At 39.9% G+C, this 19,241-nt stretch overlaps 1 protein-coding gene across 9 annotated transcripts in view; it reads left to right on the top strand.

The window, feature by feature from the left end:
- Positions 1-19,241, top strand: part of MAST2 (microtubule associated serine/threonine kinase 2) — a 265,612-nt gene that overhangs the window by 149,895 nt on the left and 96,476 nt on the right. For 4 of the 9 annotated variants that reach the window (XM_087719736.1, XM_087719734.1, XM_087719735.1 and 1 more), the window contains exon 5: positions 8,290-8,490. The exons of 4 other annotated variants lie outside the window; for them this stretch is intronic. In XM_087719736.1, the coding sequence (XP_087575862.1) occupies positions 8,290-8,490 (201 nt within the window). Of the gene's footprint in view, positions 1-6,480; positions 6,938-8,289; positions 8,491-19,241 lie in introns of those variants that run through there. One more of the 9 variants, XM_087719742.1, reaches the window with a different exon arrangement.

Below are 19,241 nucleotides of genomic sequence, written 5' to 3'. Positions count from 1 at the left end.
TAACTGGAGGGGATGAATCAACATACACGGAAGAAGTCCAGAAGGTCTGCATGGTGCTCAAGAAACAACTTACATCTAAATACTAGTAAGGCAAAGGAGATGGTGCTAGATTTGCGGAAGCACAGAGAGGAACCTGCCCCACTGTATATCGAGGGGGGGCTGTGTGGAGAGGGTTTCCTCTTTTAAATTCTTGGGAGTGCTTATTAGTCAAGGTCACACCTGGAAAAACAAGTCCCTGGTGATTGGAAAGGCCCAACAGAGACTTCATTTCCTTAGAGTCCTGCGAAAAAATCAGGTGGAACAACGGCTGATGACCTCTTTCTATTGATCCACCATAGAAAGTGTCCTCACATATTGTATTACAGTATGGTATGCTGGTTTAACAGCTGTGGACAGGAAGGCACTACAGAGAGTGATCAATTCGGCACAAGAAACCATTGGTTGCTCTCTGACACCACTGGATGACATGGCCAGATTTTGCTGCTTTAGCAGAGTAAGGAAGATACTCAGAGATGATTCACACCCTGGTCAGTGTCTCTTTGCACTTCTACCATCAGGCAGAAGACATCAAAGTATAGCCAGCCGAACAAACAGGTTTAAAGATAGTTTCTATCCTTGGGCTGTGAGACTTTTAAATACAACCACAATCACTCCATGCACATGCTAGTTTTTTTTCTTTTTCTTTCTTTTTTCGTTTCTGTTATAATTTTGTACCAGTGAGGTTAAAACCAATTCGTTGTATTTAAGTATAATGACAATAAAGATCATACATACATACATACATACATACATACATACATACATACATACATACATACTATACATACTCATAGTCACATTTCCTTCTATTTTCCTGTCTGGAAGTTTGGCCTAAGTGTTTCAGTAATTGAAGTTCAATCTCATGAGACATCACCAAGCTCCGGGATATAATTTTAAATACTCATTTATGTTCAAATGTGAAAGTGCTTCACTTTGTATTTTCCCCCCAGAAGTCCCATTAGAATTGTGATAAAATATATATATTTAACAGAAAAAGCACCATTCAGAAACTATTCTTGGTTCATGCTGCATATTAATTATGGTTACTTAACTGGTTCTTTTTAAATATTAGTGCTTTGAAAATGGTAAATAGATTATAAATGGAAAAATAGCTTTCGAAGTGAACAAATGAAAGAAAAACAAGAAACCATGTTTCCTGCACATCATGTGACTCTTCTTAAATTGTACAGCCAAGAAATCATTTGGATACCGCTTGCTGCTATTATATCTTCCTGCATGAGGTTTTTTGTTAGTTTGCTTTGCTGTTCTGTGATGTTTCCATCTTCTGTTTTATTCCTTGTCTTCAGTTCTGTCCTTTTCCCTTAGCAAAACATGATTTTCAAATTTAGTTGTGGCTAATACCTTTCAGATTAACTGCTTTGCTCTTAATCTCTTTTATTTTCTCTGTGACAAATTGTTTCTTTGATACAAAGCCTTGGTTTACTTATTGAGAAATGAGTGCATTGTTTATAGTGTGTGGCCTCTAAGTCAACTTCTTCCTGATATTTGTATTTAAATAAGCCCTCAGAGGCCTGGTTGTTCTCTGACCCTTGGAATAGAGTGGTTGATGGATTCCCTGTATGGTGTTTTGATTACATTGGCATTGTTTTTCTCAACTTTGTTTTCTAGGTTATATACTTTGGGACTTTTATTGTTTTATGCTGAAAGTCACCCAGAATTATGTTAGATTGGGGGGTGGCCTGTAAAATAAATAAAAAGAAAGAAAGAAAGAAATGCATACATACATACTGATTTCACACTAGTTATTTATGAAAATTTAAGCTAATATTCTTTCTTTCTCAACCTTTCTGAATGTTTCAACTGTTCAAACGTCTCCAATTTTTGGCGACTTTATAGGCAAGTGCTCTCCAAGCTACCCTGTCAAGCACAACTTCTTTCAGTTGTTGGATGTTCATCTTTGTATCAGTTTTGATTGTTATCAGACCAGCTCCTTGCTTGCCCTTTCTTCTTGTTCCACTAACCATTCCTAGCATCACTGATTTCTCCAGTGAAGTTGCATTCATGATATGATCAAAGTAAATCAGATGTAGTCTTGTGACAATTGGCTTCTAAGGATGTTTCTAGTTTTATACGAATCAGCACTTCTCTTTTGATTGCTCTGGCTGCCCATGGTATATGCAGCAATTTACACATCACCACCACAGTGTGAATTTTTGATCAGTCATTCTTAGCGTCCAGCTCTCACACCCATACTAATTATAGGGAAGCAAAGCTATTGATATAAATATAAAAAGCAGAAGCTAGTTAGAGCACGTTTACCAGCTCTAACTAGCTTCTGCTTTTTATATTTATATCAATAGCCTTGCTTTTTCAGATTAATTTATGTTAATTGTTGCAGTGTGGCCTGTGGTTATCCTGTTTTTGATTTCAGAACTGCCATAATGAACAATTTTTGATCCCAGGAAGATAAATTCTCAAACTAATTCAATTTTAAACATCTCATGTCCATTTCAGCTGTTGTCATTATGTTTGCTTTCCTGATACTAAGGCACAATCTTGCTTTTTCACTTTCATCCTTGATTTTCCAGATCATTTTTCCAGCTCTTCCTTATTGTCAATCAATAGTGTTGTATCATCTGCATACATCAAATTATTTATGGTTCTTCCCCCAATCTTCACTCCAACATCAGGCAGTTCCAAATCTAATTTCCACATGATCACTTTAGCATACTGATTGAACAGAAACAGTGCCCCAATATATCCCTGTCTAACTGCCTTACTGATGCTGAACCAATCTGTGTCGCCATAGAGTATTCTCACTGTTGCATCCTGATCAGTATGCAGTGATCTGATAAGTGTGATTAAGTGAGTTGGGACACAAGATCACCCAAAGATGCCCAGAGCTTATTGTGTTCTACATTGTCAAAAGCTTTCCATAATTGATAAAACACATATATAGTTGCTTTTGATATTTACATGCCATAACTGAATATGATTTTGTTTCATTGGGTGATTTTGTTGACCTAGAAAAAGTTGAACCAAGGGGAAGATTAAGTCCATGCGGTACAAAACTGTTTAAATATGTGCAAACTAATATTAATGACCAAGTAGTTATCCTTAAAAAGAATGAATATAATTGATATATTACAGATAGCTACTCAATTTCATGTCCAGTTTAGCTTTTAAAAAAATTGTGTCCTATTTTTAGGACAATTCTTTCCCATACTTCTGGGGAAACAGTTTTTTATTCATTTTACAGACCTTGTATGATGAGTTTTATTGTTATATAGCCATGAAAAAGTATTGTTTTCAACTCAGTTTTGGCATAATTAGGGTAGGTATTTCCTAAGTAAGACTTTTTTTTTTGCACCTAAGATGAGATGAGACTTTCAAGAGGGAACTGGAAGGAACAAAAAGATTACAATTAAAGAAGAACATTTAAATTTGACTTACTAATGGAGAATGAAGCAAAATATTTTAAGATTAGACATATTGAAAGATATTTTTGAACAAAGGTAAAGGTAAAGGTTCCTCCGCACATGCGTGCTAGTCATTTCCGGCTCTAGGGGCAGTGCTCGTTTCCATTTCTAAGCTGAAGAGCCAGCGCTGTCTGAAGACATCTCCATCGTTATGTGGCTGGCACACCACTCATCTTGGGCCAGACATGTGTACTAAAGGTTTTGTTGATTCACATGGTTTCAAATGTTAAGGGTATAAAATTAAAGAGGTGTTTCGATGCAGATCCGAGTAACAAAAGATTAATGTAGGTATAAGGTAGAGGTAAAGATTCCCCTCGCACATATGTGCTAGTTCTTCCCAACTCTAGGGGGCGGTGTTCATCTCCGTTTCAAAGCTGAAGAGCCAGCGTTGTCCGAAAATATCTCCGTGGTCATGTGGACTGCATGACTAAATGCCGAAGGTGAACAGAACACTGTTACTTTCCCACCAAAGTGGTCCCTATTTTTCTACTTGCATTTTTTACATGCTTTTGAACAGCTAGGTTGGCAGAAGCTGGGACAAGTAATGGGAATTGAGCACTAGGGATTCAAACTGCTGAACTGTCAACCTTCTGATCGACAAGCTCAGCGTCTTAGCCACTCAGCCACTGCGCCACTGCGCCACTGCGTCCCTTATTAATTTTTTAAAAAACTTTTTAAAAAAGTGAAGTACAATAGAACAAAAAAGTATTAAATATAATTTAACTACAATTTTAATGTTATTCAATGCAACTACTATTCAAATATATATGCATTTCTAAAACATTTATGTAACTATCATTTTTAACCTATTGTATTTGATATAAATGAGCCCTTTATTTTATTATATTTGTCCATACAAAGTTACATTTATAGGCAATCCACTCATATGAAGATCTATGAGGCAGTACATAATTTAATTAAACACAGATTAGTTTTATTTGCAATTACATTATTTTGTTTATTTCTAAATGTCACACTACTATCTCAGTATTCATGCAAAAGATGGATGCATTATTTTGTAGTATTTTGTATTTTGTATTAACTGGTCCAAATAGGAACTGATGACCATACGTGAAAATCTGGTAACCTATTTAAGGAATATAAAATCCGAGTTGGTTCTGAATCCATTAAGTATCTTGGTATATCTATATCTTAAGATATAATTCAGTTAGCAACATATAATATAAATAAAATAGTGAAATTTCTAAATTATTGATAGATGGAAGACACTAAAGGTGGACATTCTCAAAATGAATGTTATTCCTAGACTAATTTATATTCTGAGAGGAATTCCAGCTATATAGCTGGTAAATATTTTCAGAAAATAATATCTTTGTCTAGAAAATTTCTATGGCATTCTTAATTGGTGGTTTTAATATTAAAAAAAATTGAAACAGCTTTCAATTTATTTAATTTATTTAAAAAAATTAATTTAAAGGAATTAATTTCTTTAAAAAGAAATTAACAATCATTAGCTAAGTAACCTCCAAACTGAGAGACATCATGACAGCAGGATTAATTTCTTGCCTTCTCATCCTGCTTATGGACTTCTCTGTGACTTGGTTATATTGGAAATGGAGGGACTGTCATTTATTTGAAGCTGCAAATGCAGTTGTCTGTGTCTGGAAGATAGATTTAATTATGTGGATAAAGAGAGAATAGCAAAAAAAATGTTATGATAATAGACACTAATTATCAATAAATAATTGAAGGATTTAGCTAGGAAGGCGTTGACTTCCTAGTTAGTTATAAAAATAAAAATATGGGATATAATAAATAAAAAATGAACTAATTATGGTACATGCTCAAGATATTCTAATTTATCAGTGGCATATAGATATGTGCTATAATGGTTGATAGATTTATATAAATTTCTCCAGATGGTGGATTTGAGGACGCTGATTAGCAATGACATGTATATAATTACAATTCTTTACGACCAGTTGTTTAACAACAGTTTGGCATTTAAACAGTCTTGAGAAGTGTAAAACACTTCCAACTGATGTAAAATGCCACAACTTCTCCCATGGTCACATGACCACATTTTCAGATGCTTGGCAACCGACTTACATTTACAATTAATTGCAATATTCCACAGTCACATGACTGCGATTTGTGGTTTGTTTGTTTTTGTCAGTTTCCAGCAAAAAGTGCCCATTCAGTAGAATGGATTTTGCCTTACAACCATGTGATTTGTTTCACAACCACCATAACAATAGTTGTAAAATGAGGTCTAGTCATGAGGGCGTTTCAACTTACAATAATCACAACTTACAATTAAAATTCCAGCTCCAATTGCAATTGTAAGTCGAGGACTTTACGTTGATTTGACTCAGCAGCTAGGACTGTTACTTGACACTCAGAAAGAATGATTGATAAAGGAGGAAATAGATTCTTCTTCAAAAAGATTCTGTGATCTTCTCCTCAAAAAAATCAATAACATTTGAACCCTTGTTTTTACCAGTTTATTCCTAGATTCATTTTAGGAATCGTAACTGCCAGAACGCATTTTCCATCTCCTGGAAGTCTAATAAAATAGTTTTATAATTTAGGTTTGAACCGTATTTTAATATAAGAAAATAATACAGAATAAGGCATAAGAAGGCATGACATTGTTCCAGTGGTCGGTTCCTACCAGTTCGGCCGTACTGGTAGTGGTTTGGTGGCCTGGACTGCTGGAACCCGCAGTGACCCAGGCCTGCCACGCCCCTGAACCGGTTCTCCTGGCGGCACCATGGGTGGCGGCATATTGTTTTTTGCTTCTGAGCATGCTCAGAACAATTTTTATTGCAATGCACCTGCGCAGGCAGCACACCCACGAGCGAACCGGCAGTAGTGACTGCCGGAACCCACCCCTGCATTGTTCCCTGATTAACATCCAAAAAGAAATACCCAAAATTATCCGAAGAGCAGCTGCTCATAGCTTTGTTGGAAATCTGGCTCAGAGCAGTGCCCGAGTACTACTTTTACAGTGTGAGTTTTCATGTTGGTATGCAATACTTCTGCCAAATGTTTTTGCTCATGTGCCATTTCTCCCTCTTGGTTTCTGTTTTCCTTGCTGCTTGCTGAAGTGAACAAACATTTGTCAGTGATTTGTTGAGCTGCAGTGTGATTGGTGGTAGAAGTATGCTGTAGGATGGCTGTGTGATAAAAAAGTCCAGTCCTTATTTCAGGCTTCACGGTCCTAGTACTTCATACTGGTTGTCTATGATTTAGCTGTTTTGGGAGGTTATAAATAAATTTCAGAAAATTGCTTTGAAAACCTTTGGACAACATTTGATAGTTATGAACAGAATTTCACTGCATAGAATATGTGACTGATATTGGGCCTCTGCTGCAAGCTAAGTATTGGATTTAACTGACTCTAAGATCTCTGGTTGTTGAGCAAAGTGTGTGTCACGCAGTGAAATGATGAAACGAAGAAGAGAGCGATTTGGAGCTCCATCTCTACGCATTCAGTAAGGCTCGTTTTGGAAAATAAATTTCCATATCTTAACTAATCTTATTGGAATATTTGTTCCTGAATTAGTGTTTAAAACATGTTCTCATGTTTTTTAGTAGAAAAAAAGGAGTTTATATACTATTAGTAATACAAGATATTTCCCCTAAAAGAATGCTTTCACCTCTTGAAATAAATATTCTTAATTTTGTTAATCTTTATAATTAATGGAGGAGTAATGTAGAAGTAGTAAAAAATAACCAGTGCTTAATCTAATATTTTATAAAATAAGTCAGTGTATTTGGATTTTTGTATTCATTTGCATAAACTGAATAAATGTTGACTCTTAGGTTTTATATGTTTTAACTCTTATAATCAGTCATATGGCTAATGATTCAAATAAAGTATTTAGTAAAGTAAAAGAAATTGAAACAGCAGTATCAAGACTAAATAAACTTTATCTGCATTTTTCCCAATTCAGATCCTTCAGATAAAGTTTCTCCCTCCCTCCCTCCCTCCCTCCCTCCCTCCCTCCCTCCCTCCCTCCCTCTGTGTGTGTGTGTGTGTGTGTATACATACATACATGCATACATGCATACATACATCACCCTTTAGAAATAAGTGAAAATCAGCCACTTTGTCTACAATTGGCCAAACAGTAAGAAAGGTCCTGTTGCAAATGTCATTTTTGCCATCTGCGAGAAAATTGCCTGTAGTTTATTAATTAATTATTTGATTAGAAAAAAGGAAATGGCACCCATTCCTTTGATAGTTCTAAGTGATTTACATGGCATAATAAAAGTGTAACTCAAATTCTATTATCATGATCAGCAACATAAAAAATAATAATATCTACATGTACTTATAGTAAAAACGAGATTTGATTTTTTTAAATTTCTACCAGCAGTTTGTTGCAAACTATGGTCCATGGAGAAAACTGAATTGGTCATGGGTCCAACAAAAGACATTCCACTAAAGACTTAAATATAGTGAATAGACTATGGAGACAGGCACTTTAAAATGTCATTGAATGCAAGTAGATTTATCATTAAAAGTGAGGACAACATAGAGGACTCTTTCATCAGTCTGTAAATTCCAATTCAGTATTGAAACCACTTTTAAGACCTCATGCTTTCATGTGATCAAGCTTTAAGACACATATGGACTAACTGACAAGTCTTTATGTATAGCTTAAGTACTTTTTGTGAACAGTGTCTAATAAGATCTCAAACCTTAAGGGATTGTGAAGATGGAGATACATCTGGTTAGGAGTGGATACATTATTGTCAGGAACATGATTTTGTTTTCTGAAAAGACTAGAGATGTGAGATGATTTAGAAATTGACTCTTTCTGTTGTGGTACTTTATCAGAATCTCCTCTCCTTTCCTCTCCCACTACCGAGGAAGCGATGTCCATCAACATATGTTCTCCCCTACATCTGCTCCAGGTCTGCAACATCTTAAAATTCCACTTAGTGCTGATTGTGCAACCTCTCCTCTAGTATTTTACCTCAACCCACAACCTCAAAGCAACCCTGGTAGTCCCTGCCACAGCAGTCCACTTCAGTGGAGGTAAGGAGGAACTTACACTGGGAGCGTTTGTGGTTTGGGCATCCTTTTATGTGGAATATTTTAAATATTTTAAAGCACTTTTTAACATTCAAGATACTATTGTATTCACATAGCTAATGCTAAGGTAATGTCCAATTCATTTATCCAGTTGCTCCTCTTATTTTACCAAATAATAAAGGCATCTTGGTCAGTGACGGATTAAAGCTCACTGGTGGCCTAAGCACTGACAAATCTTGGTGACTTCTTCCTTTATACATACTGTACAAATCTTCATTGGTTTTTTTTCTTTCTCAATTTTGTGGTGTCTCCTTTGAGTCTCGTGCCTTAAGCACATGCTTAGTCTGCTTAATGGTTAATACACCACTGATCTTGGGCCAGACATGTATACCAAAGGTTTTGTTGATTCACATGGTTTCAAATGTTAAAGGTATAAAATTAAAGAGGTGTTTCGATGCAGATCTGAGTAACAAAAGATCAATGTAGGTATAAGGTAGAGGTAAAGATTCCCCTCGCACATATGTGCTAGTTCTTCCCAACTTTAGGGGGCGGTGCTCATCTCCGTTTCAAAGCTGAAGAGCCAGTGTTGTCCGAAGATGTCTCCGTGGTCAAGTGGCCTGCATAACTAAATGCCAAAGGTGCACAGAACACTGTTACCTTCCCACCAAAATGGTCCCTATTTTTCTACTTACATTTTTACGTGCTTTTGAACTGCTAGGCTGGCAGAAGCTGAGACAAGTAACGAGAGCTCACTCCGTTACACAGTACTAGGGATTTGAACCGCTGAACTGCTGACCTTTCTCCTAGGCTCTGCTTGGAGTGTCCAAGCCTGAGTTACCTTCAGCTTGCTACCCAAGGACTGAGTTCAAAGTTCATGTAGCCACGCCTTCTGCTCCCTTTAGAGGCCAGTTTTTAAAAACTCAGTCGCCCTAAAAGGATGCAGTTGGATAGCTCCAATCCTTAATTACATGGTTGGACTCTCCAAACAGTAAAATAGTGTAGCCTTTTATTATTTTTGTTCTAGAAATAGCATAGGATTGTGACTACCAGTTGGAATTGCCTTTCCTATTCTCGTGGAGCAGGCTGCTCGGAGTGAGGCTACCTTCCGCATTACCCGCGGTTGAGGCACCACAGCAGCAGGGCTCGTTAGCAGCTGCTGATGAGCCTGGGGCCAGGTAGGTAGTTAGTGGGGCCCCAGAACACTGTCGGAGCTCTCCTGTAGCTGCAGAGGCTGCCAAAGCCCCTCCACGGTTTTTGACAGTCCCCGGTGCCGCTCTGAGTCTCGTGGTGGCCATTTTGGACCGTTTGAAAGTGGTGTGAAAATTCCTGGGCCATTTTAAATCGCGCTGCCTGACTCCTGAGCAGATCACCGCTGGGAGGGGTCATTAATTGAAGGACCTTCTTCCAGGTCTCCAGACAGTCCCCCCTCCCCAGGAACAATGTTCCCTAGTGGCTGCAGGGTGTTTTGGTTGTTGTTTTGGCCGTACCCTGCTTTAATTTAAGTGTGGATCTGCGGGTGCTTTGGAATTTTACGTAAGGCGCCTTTTGTCCTGCTTGAACTCTACCTCGCCCAGATAGAGGCCCTTTGCTTGGACTTGGGATTTGAATTGACTATTGCCTTATCACCATCTACAACAATCCTGCAGTTTAGAGTTGACTGGTTTTGCCTCACCTCTTCAGCATGGCATCCACCAGTGCAGCCAAGTAGATAAATCAAGCAGGCTCACCTCCCTCTAAGCGTAGCAGGCCAGGGCCTGCTGCCAAGGGTAAAGGTACCGGGAACCCTCCAAAAGGGAAGCAGCCCAAATCTCTGAAGATGTCTAAAGCATCAGCTAGGTTGGCGGAGAGAAGCCAGAGGACCATGGAGAAACAATTTCAAAAAGCCCAAAGGCTTGCCCGGCCTCCTTCCCCCCCGTGGAGGCTCCTGCTGGGTCTTTTCTGCCCCCCTTTCATAGGGAAATCTCACCACAATCTCTGGGGAATCCCCAAGTCCTTCCCTAGTGGGAGGGTCAATACAGGAGGTCTGTTCCCTCATAGAGAAGGAGGTTCCCTCACTCCAGGCCCCTAGATCTAGGGACCGTTGCCCAGCTGAGGACCAGGGCCACAATCTCTCCAATGAGATGAGGTAGGTCATTGCCAGCACAATATCTCATGGCATTCCTGAGGGCATGAGACAGCTAGGTCACTGCCTGCCTCACCAGGGCCGTTCTAAGGCCAGGCCTCAGGAGGAGGGTCCCAAAGCCCAGACAGGAAGGTCTACTTCCCAGGCTTCCTCAGGTGTCAGCGAGGAATCCGAGGCAGAGGAGAATGGTCAGGAGGCCCAAGAATTGTCGGAAGATGAAAATCCAGCTCCTCATCCCACCGCCTTTTCTGGATTATTTAAACCTTCCATGTTCAAGGCAATCCTCACTAAGGCCAAGACATCCTCCATTCAGATGGGCCTCCCAGGCCAGGCCAGCAAGGACACCACAGAGCAAGGCAATAAGGAGACCACTGAGTCCCCAGACCCAGGCGCCGGCCTCTTCAAGGAGGCTTCTCCGCCCCAAGAGCTAGTTCCGGCTCCCCAGCTGTTCCTGGATGTTATTCAGCATCAGTGGGCTCAGCCAGGGTCCTTGGCCAATCCAAGTGGGGTCGATAAGAAGTTCTACTCAATGGAGAGCAATATTGAGGATCTCTTAAGCTTCCCCTGGTGGATGATCCCATAGCTGCCCTAACTTCCAACTCCGATCTGCTGGAAGGACTTAAGGCGGAGGATAAAAAGGCAGAGAAGGCCTGTCATAAGACCCATCAGGCCACCGCATGGGCTATGAAGGCCTCTTCCTCCTATTTCAGCAGGGCCTCACTTTTCTGGATCTGTAAATTACAAGCCAAATTATCAGCTAGCGACACTATGTTGCGCCAGGACATCAACAAAATTATTGCTGCAGTCGAATATTCGGCTGACGCTTCACTTAATGCCACCAAATTTTCTTCAAGGATGTTAGCTTCCAATGTAACATCGTGCCGTCTCCTGTGGCTTAGACATTGGCAGGCAGACATGAAGGCAAAGTGGAAGCTCGCTTCCGCTCCCTTCAAAGGGGGGAAGCTCTTCGGAGAGGCCTTGGATTCAGTCTTAATAGAATCCAAGGACAAATGCAAGGTTTTGCCAGCCGTCACCAAGAAGGCTGATCACAAGAACCAGTCTTATTACCACAGGCAGCCTTTTCGGAATGCGGATCCTCCAGTCGCCTCTGGAGGTTTTAACCGTTTCTACTCACGACTGCAGGATCGCACACATGATAGGGCATCGTTTAAGGACAAGAACAGGCAGCGGGGTAACCGCAAATCCTTTTGAGGGGGGTTCTCAAACTGCTCCTTTTGTAGGAATAAGTGACCATCTCCTGTCCCCTTCCATAGGAAGGAGACAGGAGATGGTTGCAGGCGGTGCTCGCCCACAACATAAACTGGCTGGAGCTCAGAGCCGCCAGGCTAGCCCTGCGCCACTTCCATCTGTACTGATGGACAACATCGCCCCAAGGCCTACATCAACCACCAGGGCAGAACTCGATCAAAGGCCCTGATGACAGAGGCAGAAACCCTAGGGTAATGGGCAGAGCGCCACCTCGAGTCATTGAGAGCGGATCACATCTCGGGGGGGGGGAGGAGAACGTGACAATGGACTGGCTAAGCAGAACAACCATCAGCAACTCGGAATAGCGACTTCATCCATCTCTGTTTCACCAATTGACCCAGAGGTTTGGCCTTCCGATGATAGAACTGTTCGCCAGTCCGAAGAACACACACCTTCCCCGGTTCTTCTCAAGGTTCCAATGTTCCAATGGTTCGCCAACCTTGTCAGCCTGTCAGTGACCAAGCACTGGCGCATACCTCAGGAGCAAACCTCCCTCAGCCAAGGGGCCATTCCGCATCAGGACCCTCAATGGCTCCAATTGGCCATTTGGCACTTGAGGGGGACCTCCTGAGGCAGGACAACTTCTCTGACAAGGTCATCTGCACTATCCAGGCATCCAGACAACCTTCTACAGTGCGGATCTATGATGCAACATGGACTATCTTTTCCTCTTGATGTCAGTCCCATCACATCGATGCCACAGCAGCAACCATTCCACAAATCCTGGATTTCCTCCAGGAGGGGTTGGAAAAGAGCCTTGCCCCCAACACGCTTCAGAGGCAGACAGCTGCCCTAGCCACCATTTTGTCCAGAGATGCTTCTCAACCGCTCAGCAGACACCCAAGAGTCCGCAGTTTCTTAAAGGGGGCTACCAACCTCCGCCCCCGACTGTGCAGCGATACCCTACTTGGGACCTATCGATTGTCCTGCAGACCTTAACATCTGTGCTATTTGAACTGATTCGTTCCATTAGCCTAAGGCATTTGTCATTTAAGACTGCCTTTCTTGTGTCCATCACTTCAGTGCGCAGAATTTCAGAGCTGGCAGCGCTCTCAGTTAGGGAGGACTTTTGTATTATACATTCGGACAGAGTCATTCTGCGATTGGATCCTGTGTTTATCCCGAAAATTAATACCTTATTCCATAGGACGCAGGAGGTCATTCTCCCTGACTTTTGCCCACACCCCAGTCATCACAGGGAGCGTGTCTGGTACAAATTGGATGTGTGCCGTGCTGTGCGAGTATACAAAAAGAGGACAGCTTCCTTTTGCAAGTCGGAATCGTTCTTCATATCATTCCAGCCCACCTCATTGGGCAGGAAGGTGTCATCTTCCACCATAGGACGTTGGCTGCATGCCTGCATTAAACTAGCTTATGAACATCAAGCTAGGCCTGTTTCTCCTTGTATAGCAGCGTACTCCACGAGGAGCGCTGTGACTATGGCCGCTTGGGCCACACAAGCGCCTATCGAGGAGATCTGCAGGGCAGCTATCTGGTCCTCACTTTCTCCGTTCATTCAAAATTACAGATTGGACTCCTTTGCGGCCGCAGAAAGTTCCTTTGGAAGACGGGTCTTGCAATGGGTCATTGCGACTCCCACTAACCAGGACATTCTTTCTTCACACCCTGGGACTACATAGCTTGGGTATGTCCCATGCTTGGAGACTCCAAGCAGCACTTAGGAGAATGACCATTGGCTTACCTGAATGGTCATTCTCTAGGCACTGCGGGAGTGTCCAACCACGCCCTGGGATCGTCCGCGGGTGTGTATGTTACCACCTTTGAGGACATAGAACACCTGGTACAACATCCTTCTAGGACTCATCCCTTCATTTTTTTTAAACTGGCCTCTAAAGGGAGCAGGAGGCGTAGTTACACAAACTTTGAACTCAGTCCTTGGGCAGCAAGCTGAAGTTAACCCATGCTTGGACGTTCCCGCAGCGCCTAGAGAATGACCATTCAGGTAAGCCAACAATCATTCTGATCGACAAGCTCAGCATCTTAGCCACTGAGCCACCGTGTCCCAATGTAGGTATACATTGGCTTAATCACCTTCTTTATCTTTTTTAGCAGTAAGTTTTAACTTGCTTCTTATTCTAAAATAAATTAAGATTTCTTAATATTTTTCCTTTTTACATATTAACAAAGACTGTATTTTAAAGGTTTTAATACTTTGTAATAAAATAGATTTTGTGTTTGTGTCTGTGTTCATGCTTAGTTAAACAGTTACAGATATGAGATATGAGACCACATTGTCTGCTGCTTCTAATTGGATGACTTTTGCATCTGCTCCCCTAAAGCTCTACAAGAAAAAAAAATCTCTATCTCTATCTCCACACACACACACACACACACACACACACCCTCAAACCCATCCCCTGTGTCTGAGCGAAAAAGAGAGCGAAAAAGAGAGCGAAAAAGAGAATGTGGGAGCTTTTTAAACAGATCTGTCTTAATATTCTCTATACAAACTCATAATTCACAATTAAAAGGACTGTTCACTGTTCAAACATTTTATTTCATTTTCATTTTCCTTTATACAATCACTTAAATACTGTGCAGTTAAAAAAAAGCAATAAACACAACTCATAACACTTCTATCCTTCATACACCCTTTCTTCTACCCCTCCAACTTTCATTTCTCCCCTCCGACAATCCCCTCTTCTACTTCCCCTCCCCCTCAACCATTCCTTTCTCCCCTTCCCACCATCTCACCCTCCTTACATTCCCTTCTCACTCCCTTTTAATTCCTCCCTCTTCTTTCCCTCTACTCCTCACTTCGGTGTATTTTTACTATTCATTGGTTTATTCGTTTTGTAATTTACACTAAAATTATAAGAGAAAAAAAAATTTTTGGGGAAAGGAAAAAAAAAGGAAAAAAAAAAGCAACAGTATCCAAGTGCATTCATTGTTTTAAAAATTGAATCTATATTTCCACCCTCCCCCCCTCCCCCCATGAACCCCCCGCCCAGACCCCCTTCCGACTTCCCAGATCCCATTCCCGACATTGTTCCTTATCAAGCAAAGTCTGGAGTATATTGAAACCAGATAGATTAAAAGTTAAAAAATAATAAAAAATAAAAAGTAAAAAAGAAAGGGAAAAAAAAGAAAAGAGACTGTTGATTCCTTCAAATGTTCTTAAGATGATTCACATTGTTGAAGAAAGACTGCTATTAAAATGTGGAAAAAGCCATTAGTGGCAAGGAATGCAATTTGGAGAATAAGGTGCAACCCAGAAGAATTGTTGAGACTTGGATAATATGAATAAAGTGGATGCCATATGAAATGATGTGGAAAAAGAAGAAGAGAAGAATAATATCAACAAATACCTTTTAGGCTGAGACATTTTACTTGAAGTGTTTTCTTTTAATTTTAATCATGAGATTACTGGAATAGTCCTTATTGCAGTCTCTTTCAAATTTTTATTGGGTTTGATGTCCATAAAATTATGGCTAAAATGTTTTAAAATGAAACGTAATTTGGTCTTAGAGTCTGACGGATAGGTCCTGCAGTCAAAGGTTGAGGGTAAGTGAACAAGTCGTGGGGCAGACCAGGCATTCATACATAGAATGACATGAGGGAGCTGTCAGCACTCCATTGAATAATTAGGAAAGAAAACCACGAGACTCCATTGATAGAAATCAAGTGTACTTTTACTAATTATAAATGATTAGAAGCGTAGCAAAGCGAAAACTGATTATTTAGGCGCGAAAGCAAATGATATATAGAATAACCCATTCCCCACCCCTTGGCATCCCAGTTACAGTCCAATTATAATTCTCCCAAGTGTCAGGTGTGAGATAACTTCGAAAGGCATCACCAAGATGGAATGTCGGTGCCGTTGGCCTTGGCGGGAAACCTCCTCCACATGTTCAAACTCCTGAATATATTCAGTCACTGGTCTATCTCCCTGCTTTAGGGTCATAAATTTCACCTTCCCTCGTTTCTCAATCAGCGGATCATCAAACCTTCTCTTTAGAGCAGTCATAAAAGCATCAAAATTCCTCAGGAGAGGGGAGTTGGATTGGTGTAAGCTGACCATCCAATCGGCCGCTTTTCCTTCCAAAGCAAGTAAAACTATTCGCACTTTCATCGCATCTGTTTCTAAATCGGGCCCATAAAGTTCCATAAAGTTCCAAATCTGAATCACAAAAAGACCCAGGTCTCTGGCATCACCGTTATATTTTACTGGTAAGGGAGGGACTTTTGCCATTCTGCCTCTTCTGTCCCCCCCCTACTCTGGCAGAAGCCCTGGCTGGGGGGGGGAAAGCTGTATCTGGGTTTGTTTGCTTCCATCCCCCCTCGGCCTCTTCACCCTCCCTAAATTTATGCATGGAATACCTTTGTTCCGTTTGCTCTCTTTCCAGCTCTCTCTCTCGGGACCCCCGCTCGGTCATAGCTTCTTCCCAGTCCGCTGTTTTTTCCCTTTGTTTCCGTCTGGTAACTCCTGCATCCAAATTCTCCAAATCCTCTTTTTGCCCCACACCCAAAGTCCAATGGGGCCGAACCGCAGGTTCTTCTACCCTTAGGCCAGCTAGCCTTTCAGATAAAGATGGTTCTGCAGTTTCTCTTCCAATCTCATCATCATCGCTCGCTTGCAATGACATTTTCTCCCTTCCTTCTTTTGAGTACAACCCCACAGTAGGTTGAAAACTCCTGGTGGGGTGTGAGTGAGTTTTCGCTTACTGTCAGCACTCCTCCATTGAATAATTAGGAAAGAAAACCATGAGACTCCATTGATAGAAATCAAGTGTACTTTTACTAATTATAAATGATTAGAAGCGTAGCAAAGCGAAAACTGATTATTTAGGCGCGAAAGCAAATGATATATAGAATAACCCATTCCCCACCCCTTGGCATCCCAGTTACAGTCCAATCATAATTCTCCCAAGTGTCAGGTGTGAGATAACTTCGAAAGGCATCACCAAGATGGAATGTCGGTGCCGTTGGCCTTGGCGGGAAACCTCCTCCGCATGTGCAGTAAGACAGGCAGCAGAAACTCCAGAATCTTCCTCCAGCACAATTAGTATTCCCCTCCCAAATACCATGCCCCCCCTCCCCGTTTCAATGGCAGCCGAAGCAGCAGCAAAGCAGAGGCTGACAGGAGCTGATATTGCCTCCTTTATCCTTTCCTTCCCGTCCACCTACCCAACTGAGTCTTATCAAAGAGTGGGGCTATGGATTTCTCCTTAATTACAGATGTTCATTTTATTACTTTTACTTTAAAATGTGTTGTTCTTTTCAGCAATAATGCTTACTCCTAAATAAGAAATATAATTTGCTTTGTAAAATATAGAGCTGTGCACATAAAATACAGAATAAAATGTTGCAATGAATGTTCATGTATAAATTAAAACAAATCTATTGAACAGTTTGAAAAATGTCTGTGGTACATCCAGAAAACATTCGATTGGATGTTAGGAACTGAACTGCTGACAAGTGTATAGTTTTCATTGAAGGAAATAGTACTTATAAGAGGGAGTAAAAATATGAATAAGAAGCATAATTTTTAAAATATAAAGTCAACACATATTGATGATGAAAATTACATTTTACTTTTACTAATGTAATTTTATGGTTCTACATTTTCAGAGGTTCATCTGCCATTCAAAACGTGTTGATAATCAATAGATATGCAATTGTGTCTCAGAAAACAAGACATTAAAAAAGAAGTGTATTAATAAAGCTAACACATATACATATATTGTCCCCCAATTGAATATTGATTAATATATTATATTAATATATTATGACAAAATTAACCCAGCGGACCCTGTCAAGCAGCGCTTACATGCTATGTCATAGATAGAAGGAAGTGAACTTCCAATAATCTTTTCTGCCATACTCACCACTCCACTTTGCACAGCCTCCTGTCTGAAACAATAATAGCTCCAAACTAAACAGCAATACTATACAACAGCATTCTTTCAATTGCCACTCTATAGAAAGTGGTAAGGACAGGAGAAGAAAGATGTGCTCTTCTCATACGACACAGAAAATGCAGGCATTGCTGTGCCTGTCTCACCAGTGTTTCACTATTTTTTTATTATTTTTTATTTTTTATTTTCAAAACAAACACAACACATAAAATCTCCTTCTTTACATACTGTAGAAAGTGTATCAGTTGGTTACAAAAGGCTTTCGTGCATCTCTTCAACAGTCATCAAGCATAATTCATATTAACTCAAGTATTTTAACTCAAATATTTATACATGTTACCCTTATACCTCCATTTTTATTTGACTATAATTGTTTAAACGTCCTTCATCATAAAATATACCAAGATTTAATACATAACCATATACTGGCATTTCATTTAATATTTCTAAAATCCTCCAATAACACTGAATCCTTATGTCCTATTCTAGCTAAACATCCATAATATTTAATAACAAACTTTTCTAATCCTCCTTTCCAAATCACTGTTTGCAACTTTCATCCACTTTCCTTATGTTATACCCATACATATATATATAGGTTGTCATCATTATCCCTCCTTTATTTGACTATATCCTGTATCATAACATTTCCTCCCTAATAATCAAAACTTAACTGTGTCTAACTTAGTTCTTTTTTTTATTAAACTTTGTATATAATCCAAAAGGATTTCTAATCTTCCTTTCATGGGTACTATTCAATATTCATATCCAATTATTACTTATCATAACACTACACATTGTATACATTATTATCATTATCAATTATTTATTTAACTATATCTATTATCACTAAATTTCACTGTTTAACTACTTTTAAGTTATTTTCTTCCATCTATCAACCTGTATCTTTCCAATAACGAAACAATCTCATATCTTCTGCCATTTGTGGTACCAATCCTCTAATCATCTTCTTGATCAGCTTTGTATGGACTTCTCTTAGCAACTCCTTGCTTATAAAATCTCTCATATAATCTTGATGCCCTCTTTCTGTTTCCTTATTCAGTTTGTCTTTGATTGTCAGCAGTGTTATCTGTTCTGTCCCCCCTTCTTCGCTTGTTAACAGACGACAGGCAAACAAACTTAAAAGGAAAGAACTTTATCAGTCCTCGACTCAGACTCAGTTATCAATTATTTTGCTAATAGAAGTCCATAGATTCTTTAATTTTATCTTCTTCTATATCTTGACATCTGAAATAGATTTCCTCTCCATTTAATTCCTCTTTCTGTATCCCATTCTTTCCATTTTCAGGAACAAACCAATTACCATACATATCAGCAGGTTTAGTTTCTTTATATTCATTTTCTACTTCGGTTTTTTGAGTTTTAATCACCCCGTTTTGCATTTGATGAACATTTTCAATTTTTTCATCATATTTTCTTGTTATGTGCTCTAGGTATTCCAGTTTTTTTCTCTATATATTTGA

Source organism: Thamnophis sirtalis, unplaced genomic scaffold, assembly GCF_051295495.1.
Source record: "Thamnophis sirtalis isolate CommonGarterSnake01/CBP01778 unplaced genomic scaffold, rThaSir2_p1.2 scaffold_7, whole genome shotgun sequence".
NCBI lineage: Eukaryota > Metazoa > Chordata > Lepidosauria > Squamata > Natricidae > Thamnophis > Thamnophis sirtalis.
Note: the sequence above shows the minus strand (reverse complement) of the source record. Positions and strands in the feature narration are given on the sequence as shown.